Raw genomic sequence first — 14315 nt, 5'->3', positions numbered from 1 at the left:
AGATATAAAAATATTCCTTACTGCTAGCTCAGTTAAAAAAGTCTGAAACATATCCATGCAGTCCCATCCCACAGATGGGTAAACTGAGGCTGTAAGAGCAGGAACTCAGCCACGGTCAGACACCTCAGGATTTCAAGAGTTCTGTTTTGCAAGTGCCTCCTGGGGCCAGGCCCCAGTGAGCACTCCGCAAGCCCCCCTGCCTATGGCCAAAGCCCCCACAGACCCTGCTCACCCACACAGTTGCCCTCAGGGTCCTGCAGGAAGCCCTCCATGCAGCGCTGGCGTGCCTGGCAGTAGAAGGAGCCCTTGGTGTTCTGGCACGTGAAGCTTGCCTGGCAGTTGTGCGTGCCCAGCTCACACTCGTCCACGTCTGCCACACAGAGACAGAGTGTCAGGGACCGGTGGGCTGGCAGGCCCCTGCCCACACGCCCCCATCGTGACCTTGATGGTTGCAAAGGTCTTCTCCATCATGGGAGGGCAGCAGAGCAACACCGCTGCTGTGACCCGGACCAGGAGTAATGATGCTGTCACCACAGTGCCTGAGCCCCTCTGTGGTACCAGGCACTGTCCCCGGCACCCTGACACGGATCTCTTTACCTAATGCTCCCAATAACCCCAGGAAGTAGGGGACACGACAAACACCATCTTCAACGGGGGGAACGGACGCACGAACACGGTTGACGGCTCGGGCGCACTGAGCTGGGATCCGCTCCAAGGTCTGTGCTCCCGGAGAAGGCAGAAATAAGGACGAGGGCCCAAATCCCCAAGGGCATGCGCCTTCTCGGGAGGTGTCACCGAGGGTGGAGCTGCCAGACCCGGATGGCACCGCTGTCCCCCACCTGCTCTGTGGCACAGAGCAAGTCCCTGAGGGCCCCTGACCTCTGTGCAGCACCCACAGTTTACGAAGTGCTGGCACTGAGCCCTCTCAGGCTTCCTACAGCAGGCACACCCGGCCTTTCTGACAGACGAGGAAACCAAGACAGGACGCAGACAGGTGGTGCAGAGAATCAGCGGCATGGCGGAGACTCACTCAGTGTCACTGACTGCCCGACCAAGGCCTGTGTGTCTGTCTGCAATCCTTCCACCTGTCTTTCCCTCCATCCCGCCCCTGTCTGATTGCCAAGGCTTCCACCACTGTTCCATAGCAGCCCGGTCTCTCGGAGGCCGGGTGCTGGGTTCCAGGCACCCAAATGTGGACCAGGTGTGGGCCCTGTCCAGAGACCATGCCTGAGGAGGCAGCCCCTCCGCAGCCGCTCTGGTCTAAGGAGGCAGTGGCCAGCACCCCAAGATGACAGAGGGGCAGGGGGCGTGGGACACATCCAGGAAGGTGTAGCCCCTCCCCAGGTGTCAGGGTCCTCAGAAGGGGGCTGGCCCTGGATCTGTGTGTGCACATGGGTGTGCCAGGGGACGGGGCTCACCTCTCCTCCCAGCTCACTCCACCCCTGGCTCAGGGCCCAGTGTGGGGCTTGCTAATCCCCCTCCCTGAGCTCACACCCAACCTCCGGGCCACTTCTCCTCCAGTTTCCAGGGTTCGCAACAGTCCAGCACTTCTGTAGGTCTTACCTCTTCGGTGACATTCTTCTGGACATTTTTAGTTAAAAATGTGAAGACCCCAAACCTCCTCCCTGAAGGGGCCTGCCAACCCTGTCCCCCTCCTTGCACTCGCAGCCTGCGCATACCCCTGACACTTTCTGTTCTCTGACCCCGCCAAGGTCTCTCCCCTCCCTCAAGCCCTCACACTTGCAGTTCCCTCTGCCTGGAGACCCTCTCCCGGAGCTTCCCATCCTACAGGTCTGGATTCCTGGGATGTCACCTCCACAGGGGGCCTCTTTGGAGCCCCACCTAAAGTAACACCCAGCCCACAGCCACTCCTGCCCTCCCTGTTTGCTTGGGTGGCCCCTGTCTCCCTCATCAGGAGGTCGGGGACAAGGGCCCCCGCACCCAGCCCACACCCTGCCATCCAGAACCCTGCCGGGCACATAAAAGCAGCCAGGAAGTATCTGTTGAAATGGTTCCATGAAATTCTCCCTCTTCTCAAGAGGCTAGAATTTTCCAGCGACAGGCACATGAGTGATTCTTCTGTGGAGATCCACCCCAGTGTACAAGCGGGGAACTGAGGCATGGTGAGGGCATAACTTGACACCCAGATGCCAGCAAAGGTAGCAAAGCCAGCAGCACACTCCGGCCTCCCCCCACCAGCCTCAGAGGCCCCGCTCTGCCCCAAACACCATCATCTGTGGGCTCTTTCCACAGGCAAGAAACCCAAGGGCTTGGGGCTTGCCAGAGGGGGAAGGCTCTGGTCAGGCCAGGGGCCGGACAAGGGGCGGGGTGGGGGCCCGACAGGATAGGTCAGGGTGGGATAGGAGGTGGGGAGGGCAGGGCAGGGGCGGGGCAAGAGGCGGGGCACATCAGGGGCGGGGCCTCCAGCCGGCCCTCCTCACCTTCGCACTCGCCATCCTTGAGGGCATAGCCGGGCTCACAGGTGAGAGCCTTGTAGCAGCGGAAGGAACCCACCGTGTTCACGCAGTGCTCGCCCCGGCTGCAGGAGTGCAGGTCCGTCACACACTCGTTGATGTCTGCAGGGAGAGCGGGACCGTCAAGGGCTGCCGGGTGGTGCCAGGACCTCAGCTGGCAGAGCCAGCCCTGCCCTCAAGGACTCAAGGTGCTCACCACCCAGAGAGCCACACGCGGTTGATGTCCACCTGTCTATGCAGCCATTCATTCAACAAAGATTTATCAAGCATCTTCTGTGCCAACAAGCATTGTTCTTGGAACCAGAGTGTGTCCGACGGTGAACAAGACAGACAAATCCCTGCCAGAGGCCCAACAGATAAATAAACAAGCATCAAGTAGGAAGGGTAGTGGTCATGAGTGTCGCGGAAAAGCCAGAGCACGGTGAAGGGAATGCGGGATCCAGAGAGACAGCAGGGAGGTCCGGGGGGATCCTCAGACAGGAGGACATTTGAGCAAGCATGTGAAGGGCTGACAGAATGAAGCAAACAGATATCCCAGGCAGAGGGGACAGTGGATGCCAGGGCCCTGAGGAGGGAGCCAGCCAGGCAGACTCAGAACCGGCCAGGAGGGGCTGTGGCTGCAGGGGAGAGACGCGAAGAGAGTGTTTGCATATGCAGAGGGAGGTGGGAGCCACAGAGGGTTCCGACAGAGGGTAGAAGGGTCTGACTCATCTGTAACAGGGTCCCCTGGCTGGGTGTGAATACTCTAGGAGTAAGCATGGAGGCTGTTAGACAGGAGATGGATGACGGGGCTGGGACCACCACCCGTGGAGGTGAGGAGAAGCAAGCCAGTTCTGGAAATGCTGTGATCCAGAAGAGCCAACAGGATCCCCTGATGGGTGAGCCGGAGGTGAGTGAGAAAGAGGAGCCAAGAAGCGTACAGAGCTTCCTGGCTGAGCAGTTGGACAGGCGGGGGTCCCAGCCTGGGGTGGGGACGGCGGTGAGCATCAGGCTGGCAGGGAAGGCTGGGAACCCCATGGACATGGTGAGTTTGAGTGTCAAGAGGCAGCCAGGCACGCATGTGAGTTCATGGAATGGGTCTGAATGGAGACACTAACTGGAGTGGTCAGTGGCTGAGGTCCCCTCAGGGACAGGGCACAGAGTAAAGAGGCCATGAACCGACTTGGGATGAGCAACTGGGAAGGGAGAAGCCCACAAAGGTGAGAGAAGCCAGGGTGGGAGAACCTGAGAATTCCCCAGAACCCGCCCCAGGCCTGGGGCTAAGGATGACCATCCCATGCCGGCTGTCTCCACGCTCCACCTGGCAGGGAGCTGCTGCAATCCTTCACTGATGCGTTCATCCCATGCATACATATTAACCAGCACTATTCTGTGCCAGGCCAGCTGGCCAAGTGGGGTGTCGGCCACAGCGCCCACCCTCAAAGAACTGGCCACCTGGCGTGGGGACGGGACAGGGAAGGTAGAGACACTGGGGAGAAAAGCTGCAGTCTCGGAGCCCCGGACTGTCAGAGTCGCTTCTCGGGGCAGTGACCTGGGAGCTCCGTCTACGAGGATGATGAAGACCAGGTGGAGAGGTGGGGTGCAGGGCTGTGGGGAAAGACACCCTCCCAAACTCACAGGTGACCAAACGGCATGCAGGCCAGGCTGACCCTGACTCGGGGTGGGGGTGGAATGGGGCGCTGAGAAAAGGAGAGTTTCGGACCAGCAGTTTCCTGGGAAGGCTTGGCTGTGCAAGGTAAGACTTCTGATTCCCAGGATAGAATGACAGGGAGAGATGTTCCCATGACCCCAGAAAGGCCCCAGCTCCACAGCCCCAACAGCCTGGGAGGAACCACGGTCATAAATAACAGCAGCCGACACTACCCGAGGTTCACTAGGGGCCTGCTGGTTTACCGATGCTGTTTCACGGATGAAGTGACATGACTGCCCCGAAGTCACACAGCCTGCACGTGGCAGCAGCAAGGGAACACAGAGCACCCAGCCCAGAGTGGTGCCCTTTCCACCCTGCTGCGGGATGGGCCGCAGAACCCGGGGCTGCTTCCTTCCCATCATCTAGCAGAAGAGCCCACCTGGAACACTTTCCCCAGGGGCCGAGATGGTCCTCAAAGGGCAGGGCACAAAAGACAAACTGCAGAAGTCACAGGTCCATTAGAAGTCTTCTGGACTTGGCTCCACCCTATCCCACTTCCGCTTACATACCTTCAGTGACGGGGAACTCACTACCGATGCAGGCTGCCTCAGTGTAACCCATTTGTTGAATCATAACAATGTCATCAAATACTATTCTTTACATGGACTAACTCAATCTCCACGGTGACTAAGGCGGGTGAGACTACTATGTCATTTCACAGATGGGGAAACTGAGGCTGAGAAGCTAATGGACTCATCTAAGGTCTTGCAACTAGAAAGCAGCAGAGCCAGGATTTGAACCTAGGCAGTCTGGCCACAGAGGGCACACTCTTCACCCAAGTGCAAGTCGCCCGTTGCACCAGCCAGGGTTCACAGTTGTGCCTGGAGCTAGGAGATGAACCACAGAAGACATCGGTACTCGTCTGTGCATGAAGAAGTGATGGGGAGAACATGAACTAACAGATGATAAAATGAGCATGTCAGTGGAGCAGGAGGAAGGAGGCGGGACACCGGGGCGTCAGTGCAGAATGAACAAGGAGGGAGACATAAAAGAAAGAGAATGGGAGCTCATAAATTTTGCTGAATGAAATATACCTTTGCTGTTTTAATCCCAGAACCTGTTTTCTGGCTGCCTGGTGACCCCTTCTAGTACGAGATCTTCTGTCCAGGCCACCGGGGGAGCCCGCACCCCCAGCCACAGCCAGGGAATCCTGGGAGGGATGCTCGCAGGCCCGGGCAGGATCCGCCTTCCCAGACATCCACACACAGACATAACCCAGACAGGAAGAGCTACCCAGCCACTGACAAGCGGGTTCAGGAGGGCGCATGTTGTGCCAACAGCTGGAGGCCAGGGGCAAACATGTCTGCAGCCGCCCCTCAGCCCAGCACCGTGGGCCCATGTGCCCAGCGGCAGAGGGTGAGGAAGAGAACATGTCCGGGCTGGACATGGTCCGCAAGCACAAAGGAGACAGACGGGGCTCCGATCACGTGCCCTGGATGCATTCTGCACTGTTCCTACCTCTGTGCTTTTGTTCAAGCTGTTCCTTCCGCCTTGCATGCCTTTCCCAATTTCCAAGTCCCATCCACCCTCAAAGACCAGTGCAAATGCCACCTTCTACGGGGAGTGTGTCCAGATGCCACCAGTGGAAATGACCTTCCCCCTTGCTTATGTCTCTGCTGGAGCATTTCCACCGTGTGCCCTGAGTCCCTGCTACTCTGGGTCTCTTTCTCTGTTGAGGACCATCATGTTTCCTCCATGAAAACATCAGACCCCTGAGCCATGGAAGAGCCTCAGCTCTGCCCTCCTCACTGCCCCTGGGGCACACCTGAAGTCCCAGCTCCTGGCCCACATGTGCACCAAGAGGCAGGAAGGAAGGACCATCATCACCAGCCCCATCCACACTCGGGCCAGGAGCTGGGTACCGCTGGGTAGCAGCCCTTGCCCAGGCCTCTGGCCCCAAGGTTAGAGGCGAGGAAACAGGCTCAGAGAGGGAGCTCCACTGCTCAGTGTCACACAGCAAATGAACGCTGAGTCGGGGTGCAATGCTGGGTGTGCCCAACCCCAACTCCATCCATTCACCTCTGGAAGAGATTCTGTTGGCACCTAAGGGTCATCTGAGCAGCTGACATCACAGGCTCACCGTGCCCCAGATTCTGCGCGACGCCATACACGTCATATAATCTCCACAGGAGGATCAATGCCTCCTTTTTTACAGGTCGTGAAACCGAGGCTTGGAGCAGGGAAGACATTTGTCCAAGGCCACAGAGCTCCTAGGGGGTCCCGCTTCAAACCCAGTCCTCCCTGCCTCCAGACCCCATGGACTCTATCCTGCTGCCTGCGCATGGGGCCTCCTCATTTCAACCACCCAGCCACGTACACATCAATTTGTTTTCTGACTCTTCGGGCACACGGGTCCCTGAGGAAAGCAGCCTCCCGGTGGCGTCGGTGAAGCAGCGGGACGGGATACCAGGACACGTAGGGCATGACATGGAGCGGGGGTGCTGAGAGCTCATATGCAAAGGGCAGGCCCTTTAGCATGTGGCCACGGCGTGGCGGCATGGCATGGAGCAGCGCAGAGAGCCATGACGGTGGCGCAGGCAGGGGCTCTCGCTTACCCACGCACTTCCTGTGCATGTTGAGAATAAAGCCCTCGGCACAGAGCACCGTGTGGCTGACACAGTAGAAGGATCCCAAGGTGTTCGCACAGAACTGTCGCGGGCTACAATCATGAGTGCCCAGCAGGCACTCGTCTTGGTCTAGTGACAGCCGCAGGAGGAAAAACAGAAGGGCCATTAGAGGGGCGTGGCCTGCCGTGGAGCATTTCTTGACAGGAGGGAAACTGAGACCTAGAGAGGGGCAGGGACCCGCCCAAGGCCTCCTAGCACATCAGTCGTACCTCTGGGCTTGGGGCCCAAGTCTGAGTTTGTACGATCAAAAAGCTGTCAGAGCCAGAACCCCAGTGAGGACAGATTGCAAGGTGAGGCTCAAAGCGGACAGGCGGCCTGCCCCGGGCACACAGCAGGCTGGGACCAGAGGCCCCCCCCCCCCAGCTCTGGAGACATTCCACCTCCACGGGCAGCCAAGGAGCCACACAACAGCGGGGGTTTGGCACTTAAGTGCCTAGCAGACCAAGCTGGCAACATATATAGGAAAAGGGGTCAGGGGCAGGGGGGCTCGTTGGGGCACTCTGGGCCCTGTGCTCTATGGGGAGAGCAGGGCTGTGAACCCCCTGTGGGCACAAGTTTGAAGAGAAACCTGAAATCTGGTCATTTTTAAATAATTATTGCGTTTTCATGGTTGGTAACCGTCACTTGATTATTTTAAACAGGGTGGAGCCCAGCCAGATCTCCCTGCACAGCAGGCTGCCCCCTCAGAACGCCATCAGCAACCTCTGGCCCGGACCCCACAGCCTTTCCTGCCGGGGGTCCCGCAGAGGCCTGGAGAGACACCTGACGGGGACCAAAGGAGTCCCAACCCAGGAGAGGTGCATTCCTCACGTTTTTAGGACCCTGAGGGTTGGGGAGGGAAACCCAGACGGTCCCTGAGATCTGTTCCCACCACCTGGGAGAAAGGTCTGCCAGTCACTGCCATGCTGTGTGCCCTGGGCCAGCCTCCTGCCCTCTCTGGGCATGTGAATGGTTTTCATCCACATCAGAACACAATCTCAGCCAAGTGGCTGGATGTCGGGTTTTTCTCAGATAGACTTAACCCTTTTACCAATGGACACCCACTGAAGTCACATCTCCTGAACTTGAACCTGAACTAAAGCACTGCCTAGCCTTCTCCACGCTCCATGCTTGTCCTGCCTCCAGACATGAGGCGGTGTCGTCTCGAGGTCTCTCGGGTTGCTCTCAAGGTGTCATTCACTGTGGGAGGCACCCCAGCAGGTGCCGGACCCAATGCCCCCATTTCACAGCGGGAGGTCCTGGTCTCGTGAAGTCCCACCAAGACAAGACCCAGTCCTAGCGGGACACGCTTTTGGTCCCTCTTTGGCCCTTTTGGCCCCTTCATGAACGGCAGAGTTACCAACATCCACTGCCCCTTCTTTGGTTTCAGTAACAGAACCAAGCACATGCCACCCACCTGGGGCCCCTACTCCCCAGGCCTGCTCCCCCTTAGAGACAAGAGGGGAGGGACAAGCGTCACTTCCATGTCCTGCCTTACCACCACAGGGCGTGTACTCCCCTCTCTCTCTTTCTCTGCACCTGGCTGGAACAAGGACAAGGGTCACAAACTAACCTCAGCCAAGCAGACAGGGCTAGTCGGAGTGTGGCCCACGGACCTTGAAAGAAACACAAATTCTCAGGCCCCACCCCAGCCCTACTGGGTCAAGATCTCAGGATCCGTGCTGTCACCAGGCCTCCAGGTGACTGTGGCATGCTGAAGTTTGAGAAGTGCTGCTCTAGAGAATGGTAGAACAGCAAGATGGAAGTGGCCTGAAGTGCTGGCCAGACTGTAGGCACACCTGGACGGCATGCACACACCTGAGGGCACACCTGGACGGCACGCACATACCTGTGGGCACATCTGGATGGCACGCACACACCTGTGCTTATGCCTGGACAGCACGCACACACCTGTGGGCACACCTGGACGGCACGCACACACCTGTGGGCACACCTGGACGGCACGCACACACCTGTGGGCACACCTGGATGGCACGCACACACCTGTGGGCACACCTGGACGGCACACACACCTGTGCTTATGCCTGGACGGCACGCACACACCTGTGGGCACACCTGGATGGCATGCTCACACCTGTGGGCACACCTGGACAGCATGCACACACCTGTGGGCACACCTGGACGGCACGCACACACCTGTGCTTATGCCTGGACGGCACACACACACCTGTGGGCATACCTGGATGGCACGCACACACCTGTGGGCACACCTGGACGGCACGCACACACCTGTGCCTACACCTGGACGGCACGCACACACCTGTGGGCACACCTGGACGGCACGCACACACCTGTGGGCACACCTGGACGGCACGCACACACCTGTGCCTACACCTGGACAGCACGCACACACCTGTGCATGGTGACAGGTGAGGGAAAAGCTGTTTCAGCTCCTCCATCTGGGGCTCCAGTCAGAGCAGGCAGACCCACTCCCTTACTAACACAGTGCGTTTCACATTCAGAACGCCTCCACCTCATTCTGTGCGCCCCGTCTCCACTCTGGGGCCCCTGCCACAGGCCAGCTCAGGTTTGCACAAGTAGGAGAGCAGCCCCCGGGTACTCACCTTCACAGGACACACCATCCGCCATGATGGCATAGCCAGGAAAGCAGGAGCACATGGCTGTGTCCCCAATGACGCTGCACACCTGCTTACAGGGCCCGTTGTCTTGGGAAAAACCACAGAGATCAGAGACTAGTGGGCTTGTCGCCCCCGGCTCCAGCCTACAGGCAGAGGGCCTGGGAGCCAAGGAACCCCAGCCCCAGTCCTTTCCACAAGGTCCCCTGGTAAATCGGCTCAGACACCGGTTGGTGTTGGGGACGATGTTCAGGACCTCCCATCGCCACCACTGCTCAGATACCAAACCCCTCCCTGGAGTCACAGTGCTGGCAGAGAGGAGGGGACAGAGAAGACAGGGAAGGAGGGAGAGAAAGGATACAGAGAAAGAAGGAAAAAGAAAGAGGGGGAGAGAGGAAGAACACAGAGAACTTTCCACACAGGACTGCAAACAGTCTCCAAGACAGTTTCTCAAGCAAGGATTCTATTCTTTCCATATTATAGGACCTGAGAGGAAAAGTCGCTAACAGACTTGCTGGGGGTCATCCCCGGCCCTAGGCTCCCCCCCACCCCACAGCCTCACATTCGCAGCTACACTGTCAACTCCTGACCTCAGGCAGGAAAGACCAACCAAATCCCCAAAGCAGAAGCACCCCTTTGGAAGGAGGCTATCTTGTGCATGCCCAGCACTGGGGAGCTCACCCCTGCAGGAGGCCCAGACCCACTCCGCGGCCCAGGTTACCTTTGCAGGTGTTGGGCTGTGGCACTGGCAGCATGATGGTGTTGGAGGCCACTTGGGAGGAATCTGGTTTCAGTGCAGAATCCTCTGCAGCCTCTGGCTGTGGGGGGTCACCGTCTGCTGTGGGCAGAGCAGACAGAAAGGGGACAGCTCATGCCTTCAGTCGGGCCTCAGGCTCTTCTCACACTCTGGGCACCATGCCAGGCATTTGACAGAGACTGCCTCATTTAATCCTCTCCTACCCGTTTCACAGGAGAGGAAACTGAGGCTCAGAAAGCAACGTACCCCAGGCAAGATTGATCTCACAGCTATCCGGGGCAGAGGAGGAGAGGAAGGAGGCGAGTGAGTTTCTAGACTGAAAATGTATCTATCCTGGGACAGCCAACAGGCAGAAAGGTCCCCAGACCAGGGACTGAGGCAGCCTGACCACCTCGGGCCCAGTGCCAGGGACACAGCTTGAGCTGGGTCGGTGGGAGCGTCTGTAGCCTGGGTCCTGGCCCTGCACTGGGATCTAGAGTGGGGTGCTGGGGCTGCCCACGCAAATGGACCTTCAGTTGGAGCAGATGGTTTCAGCCTGTCCGCCTGACCTTACAAATCCCATTGCTAGGGGCCACCAGTTCCCACGGGTTCCAACGTGCAGGGTGACAGGAGGGGCAGGAGCCCATTGTGCCCATCACAGGAACACCACGCTCCACAGGCAAGATCAGCCCCTGCCCCAGCCGTCTGGGCCCTTACCTGGGCGGCAGGTGCGGCCGTCGTCCTGCAGTGAGAAGCCAGGAAAGCAGGCACAGTGGTAGGAGCCCACGGTGTTGATGCAGAGATGCTGGCACAGCTCCCCTGGGAGGAGCAGGCACTCATCCTGGTCATCGCCGGGCAGGCTGTTGGGCAGCTCGGTCTCCGTGCCCAGGGACAGGGCCTCCCGGCTCGCCAACTCTGCCTCTGCAACTGGGGGGGGGGGTGTCAGTGCTCGTGATGGGACACAGGTTGGCCCCAGCAGGTGGCTGACGCTATAGACCCCTGGGAAATCAGTGCAGGTCCGCCTGAGACTTTCCTGTGTGCCCAGCTAAGATAGCGCAAACGGACAAAGCATGGATGCATAGATGGATGGATGGATGATGATAGATGGTGAATGGAGGCGTGGATGAATGATGGATGGATAGATAGGAAGGTGGGTATGTGAGCGGGTGGATGGATGGATGGACGGATGGATGGATGGATAGGCGGATGGACAGATGGATGGACAGATGAATAAACAGACCTCCAGCAATAAGAATGAACCCATCAGAGCCAGGTACAAGTCTTTGCCCTGCAATATGACAGGACCAGGCCCATAACAGTCTCCAGGAAGCTTTGGCCAAAGTGTTGAACTGGATCCAGACCCCTGATCTCAGCGACATCTGGGAGGACCACCCCTAGCAACAGAAAGGACCCCAAACATGTGTTCTGTCAGATGGGGATCTGAACTCTCACTTGGGCCTTCCGCAGCCATGCCCCCTTGGGCAGCACTGGGTCTCTCCAGCCCCCCGGGGCTGCAGTGGGGAGCAGGTGGGAGTGGTAGAGAAGACTCCTGGGGCTGAGTTGCCTTGGAGGCTCTTCATAGACCAGTAATGGAATGGGGAAGGGGGGCCCGCAGCCCTCCCCGTTTCCAGTCAGCATGGGACTTCAGCCTTGCTCACTGGCCCCAGGCAGCCGAGCGTCCCAAGAGACCAACTGCATGAGGTCATATCTGAGAAACACGTTTCACATTGACGGTGTTTACTCTGTGCTCCAGCCCAGTCAGCCCTGGCCTGGTGCGTGCAGGCGGGGCCGTGGCACCTGGGGATCCAGCCTGGAGACCTTTATTGCAGGTGGGCAGCAGACGGGTGGGCAGCATTTCTAGGGTTCATGCTCAACCCATCCTCACCAGCATGCTCTTCATACGATGCTCCGGGAAACTGAGGCTCAGAGGAGCAAAGTGATTTGCCCAAGGGTCACCTGAGCAGGACGGGAACCCAGGTCAGTTTGACCCTACCATCTGTGGCTCCCGAGGCCCAGGTTATCCAGCAGTTCCCTGCTGGAGGAAAGGAACGTGCACCTCTGGCTCTGGATCCTCCCGGCCCTGTCCCCACCCTGTGACTCCTTAAGCCAAACTTCCTCCCAAACTTCACCTTGAACCAAACCCTTCTGGGAACTAACCAGACCTTCACAGCACTGCTCCACCAGGCCCCTACAGCCAACCCCAGCAAGTGGTAGTTCCTCGGACTGGACACGGATCTGTGCCCACGCTAGTCTGGTAAGGCCGGCCAGTCCCTCTTAGCGGAATCACTGTGGGCTCACCTGGGACACCCTCATCAGGCTCCTGCTGGCCCACAGGCACAAAGAAGGCTAACGGTCATGAGTCCAGGAGACATCCCTGGCTAGGATGACAGAGGCTGGACATGGCAGCTGGAACAGTGACCACAGCACATGGAAGTCAGAGGAAGGAGGAGACCCCAGGGACACTGAGGGCCAGAAGCTCTAAGACTACTCAGGCTCCAGGCTCGCCCTGGCACCAGAGCTCCCACGCACATAGCCAGTGGCTGTCTGGGGGCGGGCTCTGGGCATGGGCACAGAGGAAGAGGGCACAGGTCTGATTAGCCCTCAAAGGGTTCATGGTGATGAAGGGGAGACCACCAAACAGATGCCCTGTTCATTCAGTTGTTCGCTAGCGACTTCGGGGCCAAACACTGAGAATTCAGGGGGAAAGACAGTGCTGTCCTGAAGAGGCTGAATGCACCCTGTATGCTAGTTCTACCCTGTACCCTGAAGACACGGAACAGCGGAGCTGACAGGGATGGAGGGCAGATGAAGGAAAGAAGGTAAATGAATGAATGGATGAGTGAAAGTTTGACTGCTGGGTGGGTGGGTGAATACATGAGCGGATGGACAGATGATGGATGGATGGATGGATGGATGGATGGATGGATGGGCAGAAGCGTAAGTGGCTGGGTAAGTGGCTGGGTGGGTGAGTGGGTGGCTGGGTAGATACATGGATGGAGGGCAGATGTGTGAGTGGCCAGATGAGGGGACAGGGGAATGGATAGTGTAGTAGGATGAATGAGTGGAGAAATGGACCAGGGTCAGAAGGATGTGCCGGGATGATGAGATGGATGGATGCATAGAAGAGTGAATGGGGAGGAAGACGTGTGGAGGTGCAGGTGGACATGGACGGTGGGTGAGTGCAGAGTGGAAAGGCGGCAGGGGGTTGCTGGTTCGGTGGGGAGAGTGGGTGGTACATACACAGCCAGATGGGATCGCCATCTCAGAAAGAATAGGGCAGAGGTCACCGTTGGAGGCCACAGAACTCTATCCAGAGCAGAGCTCGTACCTCAGCCACAGGTGACAGTGGACCCTGGGTTCCCACAAAAAGCAAGAGGGCACCCAGCCTTGGTTGGAAGCCCCAACAGCTGTCTCTGCTCCCCACTCACCTCTCCGTGGTATGGCTTCGGGCTCCGGAGGCCGGCGGACCTCGGGCACAATGAGGGGGTCTTCGCCCTCACAGCAGGAGAGCATGACGTGGTTGCAGGGGTAGCCCAGGTTGGGGTTGGACTCGCACGAGTGGCCCTCAGCCCGCACACGGAGTCCCAGGCCACAGCAGTCACAGCATTGCTGGAGAGAAACACAGCATCACTGCCCACAGCCCGGCCCCTCCGAGCGCATCTGCTTTCCCCATGGACTACGAGCCTGAGGGACTCACTCAGGGCCCCCAGGATGCAGCCTGGGGCCAGGCTCAGAGAGGGGCTGGTAACTGGGAATGAATTCACCTTTGTCTCGTTCTCCAGCGGTCCCTGTCACAGGCACCCAGGCCTGTGACACTGGCTTCCTCAACTGCTTCCTCTTCTCTCTCCTAATCTCCCCCAAACAGCCCCCATAGTTTCTCCTGAAGCTGTTCTACTCTCTTAACTCGCCCTTGTCCTCTGCTGCACACAGCCAGCTGTCCATCCGCAAGGCCTGTTTTCACTTCCTCCCGATTTTCAGCAGGCACATGACCTCTCCAGAAGAAAGGCTGCATTCTCCAGCCCCCTAGAAGCTCGGTCTGGCCACAGGACAAAGTTCAAGCCAATACAGTGGAAGTGAAATACTGTCTGTCCTCGAGAGAGGCTCTTCTTAGCCCCACGTTCACAGCAGCATTATTCACAGGAGGCAGGAGGCAGAAGCCACCCACGGGCCATCAGCGAAACGTGGTATAGCTACACAATGGATGGTTCTTTA

General features: G+C 58.4%; 1 protein-coding gene across 5 annotated transcripts in view; it reads right to left on the bottom strand.

The window, feature by feature from the left end:
* The window catches only part of FBLN2 (fibulin 2), an 89488-nt gene that overhangs the window by 13139 nt on the left and 62034 nt on the right, over nt 1-14315 (bottom strand). For 2 of the 5 annotated variants that reach the window (XM_045812429.2, XM_087866746.1), the window contains exons 5-11: nt 13532-13712; nt 10821-11030; nt 10089-10205; nt 9356-9457; nt 6720-6860; nt 2442-2576; nt 233-370 (exon numbers count right to left, since the gene is read on the bottom strand). In XM_045812429.2, coding sequence (XP_045668385.2) covers nt 233-370; nt 2442-2576; nt 6720-6860; nt 9356-9457; nt 10089-10205; nt 10821-11030; nt 13532-13712 — 1024 coding nt within the window. The remainder of the gene's footprint in view (nt 1-232; nt 371-2441; nt 2577-6719; nt 6861-9355; nt 9458-10088; nt 10206-10820; nt 11031-13531; nt 13713-14315) is intronic. The other 3 variants (XM_045812430.2, XM_045812431.2, XM_045812432.2) reach the window with 3 other exon arrangements.

This window comes from Ursus americanus, chromosome 14 (assembly GCF_024610735.1).
Source record: "Ursus americanus isolate L20-20 chromosome 14, mUrsAme1.1.p, whole genome shotgun sequence".
Lineage (NCBI taxonomy): Eukaryota > Metazoa > Chordata > Mammalia > Carnivora > Ursidae > Ursus > Ursus americanus.
This window is presented reverse-complemented; position numbering and strand designations above follow the sequence as displayed.